The sequence below is a fragment of the Cryptomeria japonica genome, chromosome 11 (genome assembly GCF_030272615.1).
Source record: "Cryptomeria japonica chromosome 11, Sugi_1.0, whole genome shotgun sequence".
Lineage (NCBI taxonomy): Eukaryota > Viridiplantae > Streptophyta > Pinopsida > Cupressales > Cupressaceae > Cryptomeria > Cryptomeria japonica.
In genome coordinates, this window is record NC_081415.1 from 587,795,938 (window position 1) to 587,818,748 (window position 22,811).

Below are 22,811 nucleotides of genomic sequence, written 5' to 3' on the forward strand. Positions count from 1 at the left end.
ACTCTCTGTCTATATTTTGAACTCTCGATTTCTAATATAAAAAAAAAATATTAATAGAATAACAATTTTAAAAATTAATAATTAATATTAAAAATATTAAATTAATAAGTAATTAAAAATACACATTTTTATTGAAAACATACTATCTACATATGTATTAAAATATTAAAGAATTTTCATTTAATATATATTAAAATTAATTATTTATATATATATTATAATTAAAATAAATTTAAAAAGACAAAAAATTAACAATGTTAAAAAAAATCAAATATACAATTAAGAACTATTTTTGTACTATATATACATGATATAAGTAAAAATTTAAAATTAAAAGAATATATAATTAAGAAAATCAAGAAAGATGGAGAACTTTTAAGCATTTTTTAGCCATCCATTTGAAAATAGAGGTTGTGCATCTCAAATAAGAGATGCCTTCAGCATAAAGTTATCTCTACTAATTATTTTTTATATTAAATATGCAGAGAGATAAAGTGAATCATCTGTAAAATAAATGTACATCAAGAATACACATATATAAAAGCCTTCCATACAAAAAGCTGTGAATCTAGCTGGAAACAAATGGGAGGGTTTTGTTTTATTTGGAATAATAAAATAACACCTACACAAAAATTGAAACACCCGTCCATTGCAAATTATTTATTTAAAATACCCGTCACTTCCATATCAAATTATTTTTAAAAAAAGTTTTTTTATTTATGTCATTGTAGATGGCTTTCGTATAAAAATAGAAAGAAACGACAAAAAAGATGTGGAAAAAAGCTGGAATAAAAGTGAGCACGCCTGCCGTAAACTTTAAGTTTGAATAAAAGTGGGCCCCGCCGAATATAGTGGCTGTCAATCGGCAATCTAAATGTTCAGAAGAATCCAAAGAAATACGAAAAAAGATGTGGAAAAAGGCTGGAAGAAAAGTCGACGCACTATTTAAGTTGAAATAAAAGTAAGCAGGCCTGTCCTGCCAGTTAAGATGGGATAAAAGTGGGCCCGCCCGAATTGTCTGGCTGTCATCTGCAATCTACAACTACATATATGCTATAGCATGGAAATGTGTGATCACATTTGTATGTTTGAGTTGTAGATCTGAAAATTTTAGGGCTAAATCCTCTGTCTTTTTCTCTATCGTTTGTAAGCTTTCCTGAGACATCATGGAATCAAGCTCTAAGATGGAAGAATACAGACCTCCCACAACTAAACTTGTTTGCAACAGCGATAAGAGCTATCATGTATTTCTGAGTTTCAGGGGACCAGATGTCAGAAACACTCTGGTTGATCATCTCTATGAAGACCTCTCCGCAGCAGGATTGAATGTCTTTTTAGACAGCGAGAAATTGGAAAAGGGGGAAATCATTGACATGAGCTTGGAAAAAGCGATGGAGGGCAGTGCCATACGCATTCCTATTTTTTCCAAAGGCTATGCAGACTCAACTTGGTGTCTCAAGGAGGCTGCTGAAATGGTGAGAACCCCTGGCTTGATCATTCCACTCTTTTATGATGTGGATCCAACTCAAGTCAGATTTCCTCTAAATAAGACCAGTCCCTATAAGCCATCATTTGACAGACATTATGGCCATTCGGATCGGTACCAAAGACAAGAGATCGAGTGGTGGAAGCGTGCCCTTAAACAGATCTGTCCATGTCTAGATTTTTCTGCTCGTTCAGTTCGATACCAGGGAAAGGAGATTGACAGCTGGAAGAAGGCCCTTCATGATATCTGTTCTCGATCAGGATGGTCCATGGATATCACTCAAGGGTATGTAATGAATCTCACTTTATGCTCGCTTTTCTATATATTTTTGTTGCTTATTTCGTGGCTACCACTGCATAATAGGTGATATATGTTCCCACTCAAATAAAATCATAGAGAAGGGGTTTAAGTTTCAGGGTCCTTGGATTTTTTTTTCGAAGGGGGTCCTCAATCATCTTTATGTCATTGGATCTGTTTGGAACTGGAGCCCACTTAATCCTATATTATTACATCTGCATCTGCACTTGTGCCTGCAAAAAAATCCATAAAACATTGACATAGTGTATTAGGGCTGTGTTGGCTCCAAAATGAACCTTTTGTACAACATGTTAGCGACAGGTTAGTCAATCCGTAGTGTCATTTTGGAGTCAGAATAGACTCATGCGTGTAGTAGTAGGGGGCATTGAAAAGGATTAAAGGACGTGGGGATTTGTGCTCGTTAAGAGACTATGACCAATTTTAGATCTTATTTCGAGTGTCTAAAGCTATATTAGATTTTGTACACCAAAATAAATGTTTATGGAATTACTTGGCTTTTCAAAATATATTTGCTTTATTAAACTTATTGTATTTTTTTTTAATATGAAATTTGCATAATCAGGATTTTTAGTAAAACCTTTACGGAAATGTTAGAGGAATGAATTCTTTTTGTTGTAAATGATTATCTTTTTAAATTAAGAATTCAATGATCCACAGATCATTTGGTTCATCATGACTCTTTACTACTACTAGAAACTGTAATAACCCTGGAACAAAAGAGATTTAGAATAAGCACAAGATTACACGAGTATGATCAAAATCGATCAAATGTATTAGCTTATGAGCACATATAAATAGAAAATAGAAAAGGCACCCGATCTCCATAAAATGAGGATAGGACTCCTCAAACATGGAGTGGTGGCGGGTTGCCTACCACAAAGGTAGCGTGAGGTGTCGAAACTGAGTTGACACCTTTCTAACACCTCCTAACTGACTTGACATCTTGCATGGACAAGTGTCAAGTGTCAAGTGTAAATGGACGACTAAGTAAGCTTAAGAGTAAACCTAAATGTAATTAAATTAAATAAATAAACTAATAGAAGCTATCTTCTATCATATAACGTATTGTTCTAACATTTTAATTCTAAATTAATCAACTGATTTCAAACAAGATCATTTGCCAAACAATGCAAACTTTTCTATGGTTGCTTCAAGGGATCCACAAAGTCAAATAAATTCCTTACTGTTAGTTACTTCAATTCAACAAATGTTAATTTATTTTCAAATATTCATTGAATATTACATACAACATTTTTTTATGAAAAAAGGTTTAAGTCAAATTACATTTAGTTCAATATACTATAAAAAATGAATTGAAATGTTTTGTATGTTGAAGTGTTTTGTATAGAAAGAAATTGTGATTTTATATACTACCATGGTGAGGGAGATTCAATCATATATTTTCTAAAAAATTCTATATTTTAATTGTGTTTTATTTTTTAATAATTAATATAATTAAAAATGTTGCTAATAGAAAACTTTTAAATTAGATTAAATATTAAACACCATTGCAAAATTAAAGATGTTAAACTTTAGATTAATTGAAATAGAAGGTTTATAACTAATGATCATGAAAATAGATAAGCATTTTAATTTTTTTAATTTAATATTATTAAATAAATTAAAATGAAAAAATATTAACTGGATAGCAAGAATTTGGTAATAACCATGTGTCCCTAGCTTTTATTTATCTTTCATTTCATTTGGTGTTAATTTTTGTTGCAATGAATTTATAAAAAGAGAAAAGATAAGTATAGCTTTTAGGTGGAACTATTGAGGAAAAAAGATAAAGAGGATGAGTTTGAGCTCGGCAAACCCTGGGAATTTCCAAGGGGAAATTTTCAAAAATATTGGAGAGATGAGGGTTTGAATTCCCACAGGAAGCCAAGGTTTCATTATCATGGTCGTTCAGATTTTAGACATGTATCGGGGCAACGCTCTTTTTTGGACAAATCTCCTGCAACTTTCCCTGATTCCATTCCTTTATCCATCGCCCTTGGTGTCTCAAGCCCAAATAATATTCCTTGATTTAAAGGTCCCTTCAATCCAAATTCATTCCATGCTGGTAATTTACAGAAGCATGTCTCACCTTTCTTGTCTAAGAGGGGGGGGAATTTATACGTCGTAGTAGGAATCGAAGATCTTCAGTGCCTGTGAATAAATGGATCAGGAAAGATTCTACGAGATCGGCTAATGATGAGTCCCCGCTGTTTCTTTCAAATGTGGGCAGGAAGGATGTTGAAGCAATTATCAAAATTTCTTTTCTGGATGCCAAGTTGGAATCCCAAGTTATTGAATTGCATTCCAGGGCTTTAATAGGTAAATTCTGGAATTTTACCCCACATCTTCATAATTTGATTGATTGGGTGCATGATGTGTGGTTGGGGGTTTTACAGATTTTTTATATTGATGGGGTGTAGGGTTTTTCATCATGATTTTTGATTCCAAGGTTAATAGAGATTCAGTTCATAAATCTAAGGGTTACAAGCTTTTTACACAGATTTGGTGCCCTAGTTTTGATCCCCGATTGGCTTCAATTAAACAGCCCTTTTTGGATATCTTTTCCATCTTTATCTCTTGAGTTTAGGGATCTTGAATTTGTTCAAACTTCGGCGAATCAAGTTGGCATTTTCTTGAAGCGTGATCTTAAACCCTTGGTGTTCTCAGATTTACCTATTCGGGTTTTCATTCTCCTGGATGTATCGGTTGCTTTTCCTTCCTCTTTACATATTCAATCTAAATTTGGGAGATGTATTCAAAAGGTTGTTGTGGAGGGACTCTCAGAGGGTCGATGAAGAAATTAATAGATTGGATCACTTCACTTCTAATTGTCATGATGGGGATTCTGAGGTAATTAGGGTGTGTGAGGATCCGATGACTTGTCTGGATCTTTGTTTAGTTGCTAAAAGGAAGAATGTTGTGGGTTTATTATCCCTCTGTGATCATCCTCATTCTGTTCAACTCCAAAAGTCTTCCTCACCTTGATGCCCTGTGACTGTCAGCTCATTGGGGGTTCTTAATAAGTCTCAAAATTATGAGTTATTAGGGAAGTTTTTGATGACAATAAAGAAATCGAGTGATTTTCATGATTTTGCTTTGAAATCGAGTGCTATATGGATTCAGGGGAGAAGTAAAAGTGGTTTATTCCCTCCATTTTTTTCATTCTTCAATCCCATGAAACCCATTTCTATTCATGATGTTTCTGATTTCTAAGTTATCAGACTTGCTAATCATCCTAAGGGTACCCCTAAGCCTGTAATCATAAAGGAGCACAATCTATTAATAGAGCATAATGGACCTGCCATATAGAGCTCCGTTAAGTCGCCTCCTTCTAGTAAGGCTTCTTCTGTTTTGTAAGGACCATCATAATTTTAAGAATAACATAATTCACAAAATACAAATAATCAAGAATAAAGCATTGCCTCATGTCTAGATATATAAGGTTAGAGACAAGAAATTACATATTTTGACATATAAAATTGAAGTACATAAGTTGTTAAAAGATAAAACATAAGGGAACATACACCTTTGCAATAGACCACAAGGTAAAATACAATAAATGTACAAGGATCAAATCATGATGACCACCTTGACAAGAACTTTCGAGATCTATAGATCTCTCGAACACATCATGGGCGAGAACATTGCCGGAGCACGTTTCCACCCTACCATGAAGTAGTTACACTTCCCTGGAATCTTTCGCGACATGAAAGATACCCAGCCCAACATGACCAAGACTAACAATGTGAAACTGACAAGAGAAATGGAATTTTGTATAATGTGACATGCATACATCTAATACTATATCGCACTACATGAACTATCATTTTAAAAAAAACATCCCCATTACCCATTAATGAATTTCTATACAAGATAGCAACAACCGACAAAGGGAGACCAGGAATATGATTATTTAATGGGCTCAACTTCCAGATCACTTTCTCTGAAATGACCACAATTGTCGGTGGCACCATAAACGACATTAACAGATAACTTTTGTCCTCATTTAATACTTGTTTCCCATCAGTGAGATTCTGCCATGTGTGACACAGTGAGCAGCGTATTAAATAAGCATTTAAAATTTTATTTTTAGTGAGTGCTCTGTGGGGCGCTTTCTAAAATATTAGTTCCATAGTAGCACTTAAATTAACATATACTTTTTAATCATCTGTGGAAGCGCATAATCGAGTGAGGTTTTTTCACATTACTTAGTTATTAATCAGCAAATAATTTATAGATTCTTGTGGCGCACTATCGAGATAATGAGAGGATATTGTCTTGTCTATTTAGAAGTGGGTAAATGTCACAAGTCGTCACTCAACATTTGGTATGCCTCATCTCCAATCGTGGGACTGGGGTAAATGTTTCTTTTCTTTTTTCTAATTAACACTCTCTCAAAACTGCCATGCGCGTGCCTGTACCTCCTTCTTTTGCATGCTGCAACGAGCCTCATAAGTATTCACCTTCGTTTCTAGTTCAATCTTCAGGTTCTTCACCATTGCATAGGGGTGATCCTTTGTTGTGTCGGGCTTCGTCCAACTGCCATGGCGTAAGGTGAAGGTGAGGTGTGAGTGCAAACTGCCCCAACCACTCGTCTAGAGATGCATCTATATCCTTGTATGTCAGTGTGTCTAGTACCAACAACTCCTCCATACCATCTCCTGTCATTGGTACATTCCCTAACTTATCTTTCCCTGTTGGTACCGTACTAGTACCTGTCGTATTAGTGTCTGTCGTGTTAGTACTAGTACTCGTTGTACCAACACTGATCTCCTGTACGACTGCTTCTTCTTCCTCTGGTACGGTTGTCTCTTGAACCATTCCATCCGGACTATGTTGTACGACCTCCTCTGCCACTGTACGGTTTGCCATTCTCTCGCCACTTAGGTCACTACCCATACGGTCAGGCCTACTGGTACGCTCTGCGACAAACATGAAGATTATCACTTGGAATGATAGAGGCCTTAACACCCCTAACAAGAGATGCCTCATCAAATCTCAATTGGATTGGTGTGGGGTGGAGTTAATTTTATTACAGGTTACTAAATTTTTAGAGTCAGAAGAATCTCAGCGTTTCGCTAAATGGAAAAAGTGGAAATATGTTGCCTCTCCTTCGATTGGGGATTCAAGAGGTCTGGCAATTCTTTGGAAGAATCAAAACATTCAGGTAATAAGGTTCATTGCAAGGAAACCTTTATTCAAGTTGAATTCTCTTTATCCAATCTTCATTTTCACTTGATTAATATTTATGGCCCAAATTGCACTGTGGTAAAACAAATCCTTTGGGACTCCTTGTCAACAGTCCTGGCTAATTATCCAACTCAACCTTTTATTCTTGGGACAGATTTTAATGCAGTTATATCCCCTCAAGATAAGATTGGTGGAATCATTCCTCCTCCTCAGGTTATGCAAGGTTTTAGAGGCTTTGGGAGTAATAATGGTCTGAAAGACTAAGTGCACGTATGAATGGTCAAGTGGCATGGACTAACAAAAGAAAGCATTTTATGCATATCGTTGTGCATTTGGGTAGATTTTTTTCAAATCCAATTTGTCTTTCTTAGTTTGGAACCGCCTCTTCTCAGATTTTGTCTTTTTCGGGATCAGATCATTTTCCCCTTCAATTGACCATATCCTTTGTTCCATTTGTGTTTCGGTCTAATCCATCCTTCAAATTTGAAGTTTCTAGTTTAGAGATCCATAATTCCTTTCACTTGTTAGGGTGTGGTGGTAGACTTCTCCACAAGTTCATGGTTGTAGAATCTTTCAGTTATGTAAAAAGCTCCAAAACATCAAGGGATTCATTAAAGAGTGGAATAAGAATTTTTTTAAGAATATCTTTTTTACAAAGGTAGATCTTGAGGATTCTCTTAAAAGCATCTAGAATTTTGTTGATTAAATTAGTCTTATCTTCAATTCCCAACTATATTATGTCAGTGCTCCCTTTCCTAAGATAGTTTTATCAAAATTGGAATCTAAACTCAGAAGTTTTCTTTGGAATGGTAATAAGGACTCTAAAGAGAAGATTCATCTGTTGAGTTGGGAAAAGGTTTGTAGTGAGAAGTATTCGGGGGGTGTAGGAATTCAAAAACTCCACACTCGCAACCTGGCCCTTGGTGCAAAGCTTGCTTGGAAAGTATATTCTAATCCGAATTCCAAATGGGCATATATTTTGAGAGGGAAATATTTGGACTATGATGAGGCTGAAAGGATTTTCACTGCCTTGGATTCGCCACATGGATCTCAAATGTGGAGTTTCATGGTTAAATCTTGAAAAGTGTTGCTACCTCACCTATCATGGGTCATCCATACTGGAAATAAAGCCTACTTTTGGGAAGACTCCTGGAACAATTTCCCTCCTTTAGTTAGGATGCAGGGTTTGGATGCTTTGAAAGAAACTTTGCAATCTTTGTGGGGGGTTAGGGTTAGTGACTATTTCATAGTGTCACTTCACAATGGAGTTTCTCAAGTTTCTTGGAAGACTCTTGCAGATGTGGATGCTCCTTTAGATCAAAAGACTCCCCTTCAATTTGAATTGAGTAAAAGAATTATTCATTTCTCTCACACTCAAGATTAGCTGGTTTGGACTCGCTTGGACTCCATCTCCTTCAAGTGACTATTCAGTGCAATTGGGTTACAAGCTATTGGATGATCAAGACAAGGATCAGAGGAAGAGAACTTTCCATTTTTGTTGGTCTGATGTTGTTGTACCAAAGGTTGGCACTTTTCTTTGATTAGCTTTATAAGGTAGAATTCTTACTAGTGATTGTATGGATCTTTTGAGGAATTGCTCGCAATCTAATTATGTTCTATGTGGTAAAGTGCTTGAAACTAAGGATCATCTTTTTTTCGACTATGAATTTGCTTTTGCATGTTGGTCCTGGCTTTGTAATAAATTGGGTTGGAGTGCTCCCCTCCTATTTTTGTTACAAGATTTGTTTGAATCTCATTCTTTGTTGTTTGGGGATGCCTTTTTTTCTTGTTTATGGGAGATAACTCCTGTTATTCTAGTGTGGAACATTTAGTGGATGAGAAACAAGATGATTTTTAGACATGACAAGTTGTCAATTGTAGAAACTCTTTCCAATATTGAGAAAGCAATCTCAAGATAGTGTGTGCTTACACCTCAAGAAATAAGAAGCTAGATGCTTCTTTTACCTCATGGGATAATTATGTTCTTAAGAATTGGTAGGGTATCTCTCTTTCATTCAAAGGAAGCCTTCTTCGAAATAAGCTCCCAAAAGCTAATAGGAAAGATGTAAAATGGAAGCCTTTTGACATCGGGTTTGCCAAATAAAATTTTGATGGGGCAGCAAAGGGCAACCTTGGTGTGTCGGGTATTGGTTGGGTTTTGAGGAGTTGTTAAGGTGACTTGCTTTTTGTGGGAGCAAATCGTATACTTGATGCATCTAATAATTTGGCCAAAGATTTAGCTTTAATTACTGGGTTACAGATTGTGGTTAGTCTTGGTTTCAAGAATTTGATTTTGGAGGGGACTCTCTTAACACTATCTCAACCCTTGAAAAGAGTGATGCAATCAATTGGCAAATTGATTACATTCTTCAAGAGGCAATATTGCTCCTTTAGTCATTGGAAAATTATAAAATTCAATACTGTTTTAGAGAAGCAAAGATGGTGGCAGACGTGCTGGCAAATAGGGATTACTTATTGAATGGGGGAGGGGGGTGTCGTATTTAATAAGCTTGAGATTTTGGCTAATGATGAATTGGCGAAGGTCATTTCCATTGATAATTAATTTTTCATCCTAGCAAGAGTACTTGGCTTTGATGGCTCTGTTGTTATTTTTGGGAGATCTGTGCCAAAATGCTTCCTTTTGTTTTCTGAAATGTCATCTTGCATGAGTTTTTCAAATTTATGGTCATTTCTTTTGGAGATTTTTATCTATTGGCATTTATTTCAAATGTTTGATGCCTTGTCGTGTGTGTTGTTTCTGCTCTCAAAAGTCAACTCCCACATTCATCGTAGGACGGACTTCATCATTGCACATCATGTTTGTGTGTTGGTGGATCCTCCAGATTTTTGGCATGATTTCAAATTTATTTCCATTTACAAATGCCTTTGTGGAAGGGTCTTTATTTAAATGCAATTTGGTCTTTTTCGTTGTGCCACATTTATGTGGATTCTTGTGTATGCTATGTTGTGCTTCTATATTGTTCCCTATCTAGGTGTTATTCTCTGTTCTGTCTCTGCTACTGCCATGGATTATAAACCCCGTAATAATCATATCTCAGTGCCTATTAAAGGTCGGGAATTCCCCACCTCTGGTTCGTTCAACATAGACAATTTGAAAGCAATATTTAAATGGGAGTTGTTGGTGTTGGAAATAAGCCACACCCGGACCAACGATGGACTGGTCCAAGAGGGGCCAGTAGCTCAGTGGTAGAGCACTCCAACAACGTATGGAAGGTCCTAGGTTCGAGTCCTAGTTGGTCTATGTCGCAACAGGAGTATCCATGGGTGTTGAGTGCTATAATCACCATTGTTGGGGAGGAGATTCTTTATCCAAGGGTGCTACAATCCTCTATCCTTATTAGGTGTTGTCTTCGTTTCTCTCAAACAACTTTGATATGCTTCAGAACTATGGTCTCCTGTTGCAATTTGTTCTTCATTTCGTGAGGGATGATTTAATTCCTTCAAGGGAATTATAGAAAGCAATTAAAAATTATGATCTTTTTTCAGATAAGGGTTGGGTTGGGGTGATCTTTCCCAAAAAAAATCTTATGAAAATCCTCGAGTACGTTAAGATGTTTGAGGTGGTTAAAGTGGGTTTGGAAGCAAATAATTGTAAATTTTTTGACAAGGAGATTATGGCTTTCATGGAGATTGTTTCCCCCTCTGAAGTCGCAGAGTTATCTTTTCCATGCCCTTCTTAGACTGGTTAACTATAAAATCCATATTCATAAATTTGACAGGCATGCTACCAAGGGGGTTGGTAGGCCTTCTTCAAAGAGACTCAAAACTGATTTCCCTTTGCAAGTTTCTCAGGAGGATGATTCTAGGCTCATTAATGATGGGCTAAGTTTAAATCTCGCTAGGGTGGACAACCGCCTTCATGGTGTTTGTGGATACGAGAGGCGACCTCATGAGGCTGGAGGGCTAGCTATGCAAAGGCATTCTAAGGTCCTTTTTCTTTCTGAAAAAGAAAAATTTCTTTGTGGGATACCAGTTCATGGAGAAAGTTTCTTCTATGTAGGGCTTAGAGAAGGAGATGGTGGATTAAAATTCACCCAAATTATTTCACCTCTATTGTAATTCGAGCTTTTTTTTTATTACTTTGATCGGTAATATTTGTATTTTATTTATTTAGAACTAAACATTACAACTTCAATAAGATAATAAACTATCAAGAAGTTCCCTAACACCACCCACCATAAAAACGTCCAAACCACCCACCCAAAAAAACTGGAATTTCAGAACCAGTAACCAATGCTCACACTATACCCACAACCCCATGCTATGAGTACGAAAAAACTACATATTACATTTTGCCATTCAAAATTCAAGTAGATTTTGCTTGAAATGTACTAAACGGAAACCAAAAAGTTTAAGTGTTCCAACTGAAACAAAAAAAAAGCAGAGGAATTTGGCACCTTGAGGTACCATTGCCTGCTATGACCAATTCATCGCTCTTCCTTCCCATGTCTTGTAGCTGAGGCACTTGATTCACCAGCCACCCTAAGTCGGCAAGAGTCTCCTCTTCTCGCGTGTAGACCTCCTATCCTTCCTTCTGCATCCTTTCCTGCTGTCCCTTGTGAGATTGGTTTTACCGACTCGCCACCATGTCTGCCCTCTGCATTACCCCCCACATGTTTTGCCAATTTTGCAAATAATCTCCTCATTATCGACCTCCTAAGGCTCAATTCCTCCACCACTCTCTCTCCACCCTCCTACCTAATCTCATCTTCAATGTCCATAATTTGGACAAAAATTAGCAACCCTTCCCATCCTCGCTTCACATCATCCTTGAAGCGCGCTTTGGCTTCTTCATGACAGTGAAGAAACTGAATACGCGAATGTCGTGCCCTCAACTCCTTGTTCTCCTTCGAGATACCTTCTGCGAGATTAAAACCCCATCTTGGCACCGCCCACTCTAGCAGGTGGTCCAAATTTAAAAGGTACTCTCTTGGACTCTGCAAGAATTTCCTCACTTCTTCACAAGTGTGTCCCAACTCCAAACCCCACGCCATGAGGAGCAAGTAGATGTCTGCTCTGCACCTATAACGGTGGTCGATAACAGCTACCTCTTCTCCTAAAACCAACTGAATTGCTCTTGCTAAAACCAACTGAATTGCTTTCAAGAGTAGAGGGTCCTTAGCCAGAAACATTTTCTCAAGCTTCTTGGGAGGGACAGGTCCTCAAAAAGCCGACATAAGTTTGGAGGATTCCAAAGTGAAATTCGCTTCCATTTCTGAGCTTACTAAAAGTTGTCGAAATTTTCGATGCAACCAGAATTAAATTGCTTTCACCAACTCACCAAGCCTATTCTTACATGTGCGGGCATTACGAAATTTGCATTTAATCCATAACACTCCACCATCGCTGCCAATTCAGAGCATGTCGTAATAATTGCTCATTAACTCAACCTTGCGCAGGAAAAAGTCGGCCTTTGACAAGAAATTTGAAATGTTTATCGTACCAACTTGGCAAGCGATCTTAGTTCCATTTAACGATTTCTTTTTTGCTATTCCGCCACCTCACCTCCCCTGGCGCGAGACCACATGCATCATTTGACAGCCCATCCGCAATAGTATTTCCAACTCTTTTCACATGCGAGATGCGGTAATTATTGAACACTTTCAGTTTTTCACTTATATTATTTACATATTTGTTCAATTTCCAACACAGTGTATGACCTCTAACCAGAGCCTGGACAACAATTTGGGAATCACCCTCCAGGTGTATCTTCATCACCTTCACATTTGTTGCTAAATCAACTGCTAGTAAAGCTGCTTGAACTTCCGCCTCATTATTAGTGCCATCTCGAAGCCTTCTAGCACTCATACATAGGATCTTTCCTTCATCATCACAAGCCACACATCCCGCACTTGAAATCCATGGATTGCCTTTTGAAGCTCCATCAAATTTTATTTTCACCCACCCCTTCTCTGGTTTTGACCACTTTAGTGTCTCTCCATCCAAAGGGTCAATTAAAGGATTAACCCTAGGGAACCCATGAACGGGTTTGAGTTTAATAAGAGGCCACCTGGCGAGAATTAAGCTATTTGTCAAACTACATGGATGTTTCACAAAGTTATGATTGACTGTTGCCGACGAAACAATTTCAGAAATAGCCCGCTCTACTCTCCCACACAATTTGTTGAGACCTTCCCACTTATCTTGAAAGATTCACCTATTTCTCTCCTTCACAATTCCCAGATTATCGTTGAGGGCGATATTGTCCATATACTCGAAAGAAGTTTTGTACTTTTCCTCAAACCAGCTCTTGAGGAGGTCAGTAATATTATTTGGAAGAGGTACTGACCATCCTAATTTGCTCAAAACAAACCTCCACACTCCCTGAGCCAAATCACAGTTTAATAGTAGATGATCTAAAGATTCCTCATATTTTTTGGACATGACACATTGAAAAGGCTCGTTGAAACCCAAACGAATCATCCTATCTCCTGTCAGAATCCTCCTCTTCAAAACCAGCTAGGTAAACTCTCCCGCCTTTGGTTGACACTTAGAACTCCAACATAGTTGGGAAGGCCAGTTCGGTTGGAGGTTTGCATTCTCAATAATATTATATCCAATTTTAACTCAATATGCACCTGATTTTGACCCACACCATTTGATGGCATCTTCCTTTGTGTTAAGAGTTGGGGAGTATACATCCAGAATATTTTGAAGGCAACTCTTCTGTTGAGGAGACAAAGGCAACTCCTCCATATTTTTCCATTGCCAAACCTCAATTCCATTGGACCACTCTGCTTGTACATAATCCTTAACTGTAGTTTCCCAAATGTCCTCAGTAACTTGTTTAATACTATCAATATTCTCCCTCAAATATAGAGCTGGTTTGCCTTCCCAAGAATCTGTCTAGAACTTGGCTTTCTCCCCATTCCCTATTTGCCAAGTTATGTGTTCTGTGATCAGTTTCTTGCAAGATAAAAGGAAGTTCTAGATTGCTGAGCCTCGGGGAGGTTCACGAACAGTAAAAATCCTCTCAGCTTTTAACGAATCTAGGTATTTGTGTTTGAGGATCTGAACCCATTTATTGTCCGACTTTGCATACATCTGTCAAACCAATTTCGCTCCCAAGGCTTCATTTAGAGAACACCACTTTCTCAGACCAACCCCTCCCATCTGACGGGGTTGACATACTTTATCCCAAGCAACCAAGGGAATTTTGTCCTGGTCGCCCTTCCATTCCAATTTTTTTTTCTCATAAATTGGTTGATGCTACTAGAGATCTTGTTTGGAATTTTAAAGCACATCATGGAGTAGATCGACATTGCTTACAAGACTGATTTTAATAATAGAAGCCTACCCGCAGAGGTAAACCATTTGCATTTCCAGCCCTCTAACTTATTCACACAACTGTCAAATAATCTTTGCCACAAATGAGTCCTGTTGGGCCCCCCAAACAAAGGTGTTCCCAAAAATCTCCCAGGAAGGGTGCCAGATTTCACACCCAATATCCTAATGATTTCTCTTTGCTTTCTAGGATCTGTATTAAAATGGAAAAATATCAGACTTCTTCCAATTTACTTGTTGCTCGGATGCCTCACAAAAAATATCTAGAGTTCTTTTAATAGTTCGAGCTTCTTTTAAGGAAGAGTCTCCAAATAGTATTGTATCATCTGCAAATTGTTGACGTGTTATAGGATCCACACCCTCAGCTACTCAGACACACTTCCATCTATCCTCATTTTTTATTTTGTGGATGTATCGTCCCAAAGCTTTTGCCAGGATAATAAAGAGAAAAGGAGAAAGAGGGTCCCCCTGTCTTTATCCCGTAGAAGCTTGGAAAAAACCTTGAAGTCTACCATTAACTAGGACTGAGAATCGTGGTCCATTTATGCACACTTTCACCCAGTTTATCCAGTGAGATGAGAAACCAAACTTTTCTAGGACAGAAAACAAAAACTCCCTATCTACCATATCATATGCTTTCCTAATGTCTAATTTGATGAGCATTCGTTCCACCTTTGCTTGCTTGATAGAGTGAATGGCTTCATGTGCTATTATAATTACTTCCACAATTGATCTCCCTAGTACAAAACCACTTTGCTCCTCTGATATTATGAATTTGAGTAAGGGTTTCAGGCGGTTCATAATAACTTTAGTGATTACCTTATAGATCACATTGCATAGAGCAATAGGCCTAAAATTGTCAAAAGAGGAAGGCTTCTCCACTTAAGAGATTAGAGTAAGGAATGGACAATTGAGTTCTTTCTCCACTTTTAGATTTACTCTCACTTCTTCCACCACCTGCCATAATTCATGACCCACAATTTCCCAGAATTGTTGGTAAAAAAGGGCGGGGAAACCATTTGGTCCCGAGGCTTTGTCACCCCTATTGAAAAAACAGCTTGTTTCACTTCCTCCAGTGAAACAGGTTTGCACAAAAATTGGTTCTGATTTTCTGAAATTATTTTCAGAATGTTACTCAGAAGAGTTTTCTGGTGTCGAGAATCTAGTTCATGGTTCTTTGATAACAGCTAAATGAAGAAATCCACTGCTTCTTTGTTGATCTCCTCTAAGTTGTTTAAAGTATCATCATTCCTTTTTTTGATACTTGTCACCTTATTCCAAGATCTTCTAACTTTAACTGAAATGTGGAAGAATTTTGTGTTCTTATCACCTTCTTTTAACCAGCCTTCTCTTGATTTTTGCTTCCAATAAACTTCTTCACTCGCCAACAGTTCATTAAGTCTTAGTTTTAGCATCTTCTCCTTATTAAAAGCATCCAATGCCATTCCATGATTCAAAATCGAGCACTCCAAATCCTTTAGCTCCGCTTCAACCGTGCTTTTGCTATCAAAGATGTTTCTGAACTTAACCCTGTTCCATTCCTTTAATTTACCTTTGAGATGCTGCGATTTTTTTAAAAATCTAAAAGCCTCCGAGCCTGTTCTCACAGGGGCCTCCTTCCATGTTGATGCAACAAACTCCTTCAAAGATGAGTCCTAGAGCCACATTTTCTCAAACTTGAAAGGACAGGGAATTGGAGCACAATCTAGGCAAATGAGGAGCTCAATAGGAAGATGATTAGAAGCTACCAAGGGTAAAACCCTGGCTTCAAAAATGAGGGGTTTAGAAGCCCAATTACCCCCCAGAAAAAAAATCTATCCAACTTCTCAGCAATGTGTTCCTTGCTTGTCCTCCGATTCGACCAAGTATAAGACCCTTTGTTGGTCTTAACTTCTCCTAAGCCATTATCAGAAATGAAATTTTGAAAACCCACTTGGGATGCAGTAATACCCATTCTCCCTCCTATCTTGTCACTAGAATCTAGAATGACATTAAAATCCCCCCCCAGAAGCACCACCAGGTCCTGAGTAAAATTACTTAGAATAGTCGAGATTTGATTCCAAGTATCCATCCATAGATTACCTCTCGTAGGTCCATAAACATTGATCAGAAAAAAGTCACAATTGATTTCAAAAGAGTGGACCTTACACACCTACGATGCATGAGAGTAAGTAATTTCTTCAACCTTAATGAGATTTGGATTCCAGATTATCCCCAAACCACCTGAAGAGCCCTCTGCACTTGAAAACACACCTTCCCATAATCTCCCAGTACCCAGCCAAATCTTCGCATCTTCCCTACTGAGCTTAGTTTCTTGCAAACAAACAATATCTGGTTTCACCTGGTCAAGCCCTCGCTTGACCAAACAACGTTTGTGAAGAGCATTGCAACCCTTGACATTCCAACTAAGGATCTTCATTGTCTTTCAAGAAGGGTAGCCCCCTTCCCTACTGATAATTTAGACTAACCTTTTGCATTTCCTGCCATTGCAATCCGGATTCTATTTGGTTTACGACCCCTGGATTTATTTTCTCTGATAGCCGCTTTATCAGTTTGAGAGGTCGACTACTGAATAGTTCTACATTCTAGTATGTCTTCATCAAAAGCCCCCCAATTTTCTTTATCTTCCTCCACCTCCCAAGGACTATCATCATTCTCTTCTCCCAACTTATTATCCGCCCTAGCGTTCAGGATTTCACAATTCTCCTGGGCTTGAAACTCCTCTCTCTATGGGACGAACTCCCTGGGTTCCCCCCATACTCGCATCTATAACATTCATAGCAACCTCCATCTTATTTAGCGCCTCCTCCACTAGTTGTGTGGCATCCAAATGGATATGCCCCTCCTGATTTATCATTCATCTTTGGGTCCTCAACTAGAGGTCCAAGTTTCACCAGCTCTGGCAATGGTTGAGGTAACTTCCATGCCTTGTGAGAGTTCGACTGTCCATCCTCTCGATGTATCTCAGCAAAATGTTCCACTCTAGCTTCCATAGGATCATCAATTTGTTTTCCTTTTGGTCTGATCAAACAAACCTCTTTTGAATGACCGTCTTTATTATAGACTGAACATTTCTCCAGAAATTCCTCAACTTCCACCTTCTACATCCAGCTCCTCGCGTTTGTGTTGATCTCTATCCATGCCGGGAGTTGGAAATTGGGTTTCCAACTTAGACAAATCCTTGCATAAGAGCTAAAATCTTCTTTAGAAATGGCTTCATCTGACTTAAGGTAAAACCCTAGTTTGTTTCCAATCATCTGGAAAATATCCTCATTCCAATATTCCCTAGGGAGATTATATAAATTTAGCCAAACTGAGACCTCCTCCACCGAGGCTTTGATAGGGTTAAAATTTGGTTCTCAATCCCTTCTTGAAACTCCTCGTCCTCCCAAGAAAAAAGGACCATTTTGTAAGACCCAATTCTTGTCTTTGTTGTTTTTTGGTATGACAAGAAAATACGCATTTGGCATAGTCTTAATCTCCATCTTGAAGGGCCACGTTTCTTCACACCATTTCTTAACACGACAAAATGTCGACCAATCTCCAAAACATTTCAAGAAAAAACCTCTGTCTTTGAAAAAAGCCACTGAATCACTCCAACTTTTACTATCCAGAAAAAATGACAACTTGTGATTGTCATTAGGTTTGGGTTTTTTTTTCACAATCGGCCCAGATCTTGGGATCTTCTTTGGTCTCCATTCTTTCTCGTGCTCCCTTTGCCAGTCCGTGTTTGCCCCGACCGTAACAATGTTGCGTTCACCAAGATTCAGACAATGGTCCCCTTTGGGTCTAGAAAAATCTCTCTGCCATTTATCTATATTTTTGACATCCGGTCCAAATCCTATAGATCTATTATGATCCTCTCATACCCATTTCAGTTTCGACCATGATCTGAAGCCTGGATTCATGAAAAATTTTGGTGTGTCATTTTGTCTGAAATCCCTAAACTCCCTGGGATGCAGACCCAATCTCCTTCGCGACGCCATTAATCTCTTGAGATTTTTTGGTATTTTGTCTCTTAGATTTCTCTGGGCAATTTTGGGATATTTGTGTTTTGTTCTATATTTGGCTCATCCTTCTTATGAACATTTTACGTATATTTTACTATAATATATTTCAGGCTTAATTCCTTTTATCTAAGAAAAAAAAAAAGCTTTTAGGCAATTACCAAACAAGAAAACAAATTCGTATATGAAAATCTTTATAAAAGTGTTCATAACAATTTTTATTTTTTTATTGTGAAGAAAAATATTCTAACACTTTAGCTTTTACTTGTTTTGAATTACAATTAATTGCTAAATTATTTTGTCATGATTTTGTCATTTGAATGATTGAGTTATATGTATTTCATTTGATTAGTCTAAACAAAGTAGTAAGAAAATAATTTTGTTTACATATATATTATTATTTCATTTCATAAAGATACATAACTTTAGATGTAGTTAAAATATATTAGTGATTTTAAAAAATCATACATAATATATATATTTTATTTAATTTCTATTTTAAAATTAATTATATACAATGATGGAATTATTGTAATAAAACTTCTCTCTTCCAATTAAATTTACAAATATTTAAATATTATTTGTTTAATATAATTTTATATAATAATTTTTATTTATTTTTAATAGGAGTATAATCTAATTTAAAAATTATATTTTCATATGATTAATTATTTGATAGAAGAATAATAACATACTATTTTATATTAAGTAATGACATTTCTATATTTTTTATTTCATTATTTTTTTCAATTTTTATTTATAGAAATAATCAACTGTAGAGTAAAAGTAAACAATAGCAGAACAAACCAAAAAAAATTGTAGATAAATATTTTTGAATTATTTATTTCTTAAAAAATAAATTTCATTTCTTTCATCTAATTCTTGTCCAATAATTTTTTATTTAAAATTATTTTATTTACAAATTTTATTTTATGTTAAATAATTCAATGAATACTTATTCTTCGAACTGTCTTTTAGACTATTTTAACATTTAAACCGAAACTATTTAGTTGTTTATTAGAGTGGCTAAATAATTCTTCAATGTTTATTATTTTTATCAATGACTCATTTTAACAAATCCTCTTTAATATGTACCAAAAGTATTGTGTTTTCCAATATTTCTCTTCATATTTGATGTGAGTTTTGTTTATAGCACAGCTTGCATCTCTCGCTATTATTTTTGCAGCTTTGAAACTCGGTTAGTGAAGAAGGTGGTGAATGACCTGATCAAGACATTGGATAAAGTGTCATTAGAAGTTGCCAAGCATCCAGTGGGAATAAACAACATAAAGAATTCTCTCATTCAGAAATTGCATCTCAATTCAGCAAATGAAGTGGTTAAACTTGGAATTTGGGGTCTTGGTGGTATTGGCAAGACCACAATTGCCAAGGCCTTGTACAATCAACTTTATGCTCATTTTGAAGCTGCTTCCTTTGTATCGAATGTCCGTGCCGCTGCTGCAGACCTCCGAGGCCTCACAATTTTGCAGAATCAAATTCTCGAAGAGTCAACCAAATATGTTGGAACAGTGTACAGTGTTGACAAGGGCATATCTTTGTTGAGAGAACGTTTGGGAGGGAAACGTGTGCTGCTTGTTGTGGATGATGTAGATGCTTATGAGCAATTGAATGCTTTAGTTGGAGATTGGTTGGGTTCTGGCAGTAGAGTTATTATAACTTCTAGAGATAAACATATTGTCAAACTTGCTCAAGTCCAATACATCCATGAGATGAATGGATTGGAGATAAATGAAAGTCTCGAGTTGTTCAGCTGGCACACTTTTCTCCGAAAACATCCTAGTCCCGGCTATGAGGATCTGTCCAAAGAAATAGTAAAAGCTTGTAAGGGGCATCCTCTTTCATTGGAAGTGATTGGATCCTTTTTGTATGATAAGGAGGCTGACAGAGGTTGCTGGACAGAAGCTCTTAGCAACATTACTCTCAACCCAGATATTCACAGAAGAGTCTACAGTACACTCAAAATCAGCTATGATGATCTTAGTGATGAAGAAAAAGAAATATTTTTGGATATTGCTTGTTTTTTCATTGGACAAGATAAAACACATCCCATTGTTTTCTGGAAATCCATCTACAAAATGGTAGACACTTCCATATCTAATCTTGTAATGAAGTCATTGATAAAGATTGATGACAAAGGATTATTTGATATGCATGACCATTTGCGAGACATGGGGCGGTTTATTGCTAAAACAGAAAAGAAGGGCACCCGACTATGGGAGGCTACCCAGTCAAGCACCTCCAATTTCTCTCGTATTCAACTCAATAGCAGCAGTTCACAAAGGCTTGAAATGCTTTATAGTCCTGGTCGTCAGTATCTTGATTTGGAATATCTGTTCATTGAAGGCACGATAGAAGATACGCTAGCCATGATTCCTCCAAGTTTGATATGGTTAAGGTTGAAACAATGCACCTTTGCAATCGGGAAGGACACAGCAGTGACACAGCCACGTCACTCCAGGTTTGTGGGGAACATTTGGCAATTGAAGATTATGGAACTACAAGATTGCTCTGATTTGAACGACAATTCTATCCACTACCTATTTTCACTTCCTAATATACAGCTGCAGCACTTGGACTTGGGAGGTTGTAGAGGGTTAAATACTCTCCCTGATAGCATTGGCAACCTGTCACAGCTGCGGCAGTTGAACTTGGGAGGTTGTGGAGGGTTAAATACTCTCCCTGATAGCATTGGCAACCTGTCACAGCTGCGGCAGTTGGACTTGACAAATTGTGGAGGGTTAAATGCTCTCCCTGATAGCATTGGCAACCTGTCACAGCTGCGGCAGTTGGACTTGGGATGGTGTGGAGGGTTAAATACTCTCCCTGATAGCATTGGCAACCTGTCACAGCTGCGGCAGTTGAACTTGAAATGTTGTGAAGTGTTAAATGCTCTCCCTAATAGCATTGGCAACCTGTCACAGCTGCAGCAGTTGGACTTGGGATGTTGTGGAGGGTTAAATGCTCTCCCTGATAGCATTGGCAACCTGTCACAGCTGCAGCAGTTGGACTTGCTATTTTGTGGAGGGTTAAATACTCTCCCTGATAGCATTGGCAACCTGTCACAGCTGCTGCAGTTGTACTTGAGATTATGTGAAGGGTTAAATACTCTCCCTGATAGCATTGGCAACCTGTCACAGCTGCGGCAGTTGAACTTGGAATGTTGTGGAGGGTTAAATACTCTCCCTGATAGCATTGGCAACCTGTCACAGCTGCAGCAGTTGGACTTGTCAAATTGTGGAGGGTTAAATACTCTCCCTGATAGCATTGGCAACCTGTCACAGCTGCGGCAGTTGGACTTGAGCTATTGTGGAGGGTTAAATACTCTCCCTGATAGCATTGGCAACCTGTCACAGCTGCGGCAGTTGGACTTGAGATATTGTGAAGGGTTAAATACTCTCCCTGATAGCATTGGCAACCTGTCACAGCTGCAACAGTTGGACTTGTTAAAGTGTGGAGGGTTAAATACTCTCCCTGATAGCATTGGCAACCTGTCACAGCTGCAGCAGTTGGACTTGTCAAATTGTGGAGGGTTAAATACTCTCCCTGATAGCATTGGCAACCTGTCACAGCTGCAGCAGTTGGACTCGATAAATTGTGGAGGGTTAAATACTCTCCCTGATAGCATTGGCAACCTGTCACAGCTGCGGCAGTTGAACTTGGGAGGTTGTGGAGGGTTAAATACTCTCCCTGATAGCATTGGCAACCTGTCACAGCTGTGGCAGTTGGACTTGGGATGGTGTGGAGGGTTAAATACTCTCCCTGATAGCATTGGCAACCTGTCACAGCTGCAGGAGTTGCGATTGACAAATTGTGGAGGGTTAAATGCTCTCCCTGATAGCATTGGCAACCTGTCACAGCTGCAGCACTTGTACTTGTCAAATTGTGAAGGGTTAACAATCCTCCCAGATGGCATTGCCAACCTGTCACGGCTGCAGACCTTAATATTGTGGGGGAGTGGAATTGAACGTCCACATACGATTGGCAACTAGTCAGGTGAGCATTCGAGTGGTGTTGATACGCTTCCTCGACTGGAGAGTTAAAAAGGATTGTAACGGAGATTCTCATGTAGCAATAACAGATATTGAAATATTCTTAGTCCTTCATACAAGGCAAATATTTAATAATATTTTTTCATAAAACTAGGTGCTGAGGGAGTATTGAATGGAATTGCATCTTATACGTCTTGTTATTTGAGCTCGTTTAGTGAAGGCTGTATTATTATTATTATTAGATTCTCTTATGATATAAGAGCATGCTCTTTAAGTTTTTCTATGTTCACACTAAAATGCCGACGACGCGTTATCTGAAAACATTACAATTCGCCCGTAACGTTGTTTTGTGGTACGTTTTCTTAGTTTTTTTCCCTATTTTCTTAATTTGAATTGGACGTACCTAAGTGTCTTAGGTAACGATCTTTTTGTTAAATCAAATGTTCTTCGCCATTTTTAGTTGGATTTAAGGGAACAGTGAATTTGGTAAATGAT

General features: G+C 37.7%; 1 protein-coding gene across 2 annotated transcripts; it reads left to right on the forward strand.

Annotated features, from left to right (window-relative positions):
* Positions 1-1,082: 1,082 nt before the first annotated feature.
* On the forward strand, positions 1,083-22,469 carry LOC131072903 (disease resistance protein RPV1). Of its 2 annotated transcripts, none has more exons than XM_058009193.2 (2): positions 1,083-1,771; positions 19,493-22,469. In XM_058009193.2, exons 1-2 carry the CDS (start codon positions 1,167-1,169, stop codon positions 22,314-22,316), a joined length of 3,429 nt encoding a protein of 1,142 aa, XP_057865176.2. In that variant the 5' UTR covers positions 1,083-1,166; the 3' UTR covers positions 22,317-22,469. The 2 variants fall into 2 exon arrangements, with proteins under 2 accessions (XP_057865176.2, XP_057865178.2); XM_058009195.2 differs by having other exon boundaries at positions 1,590-1,771; positions 19,465-22,469.
* Positions 22,470-22,811: the final 342 nt, after the last annotated feature.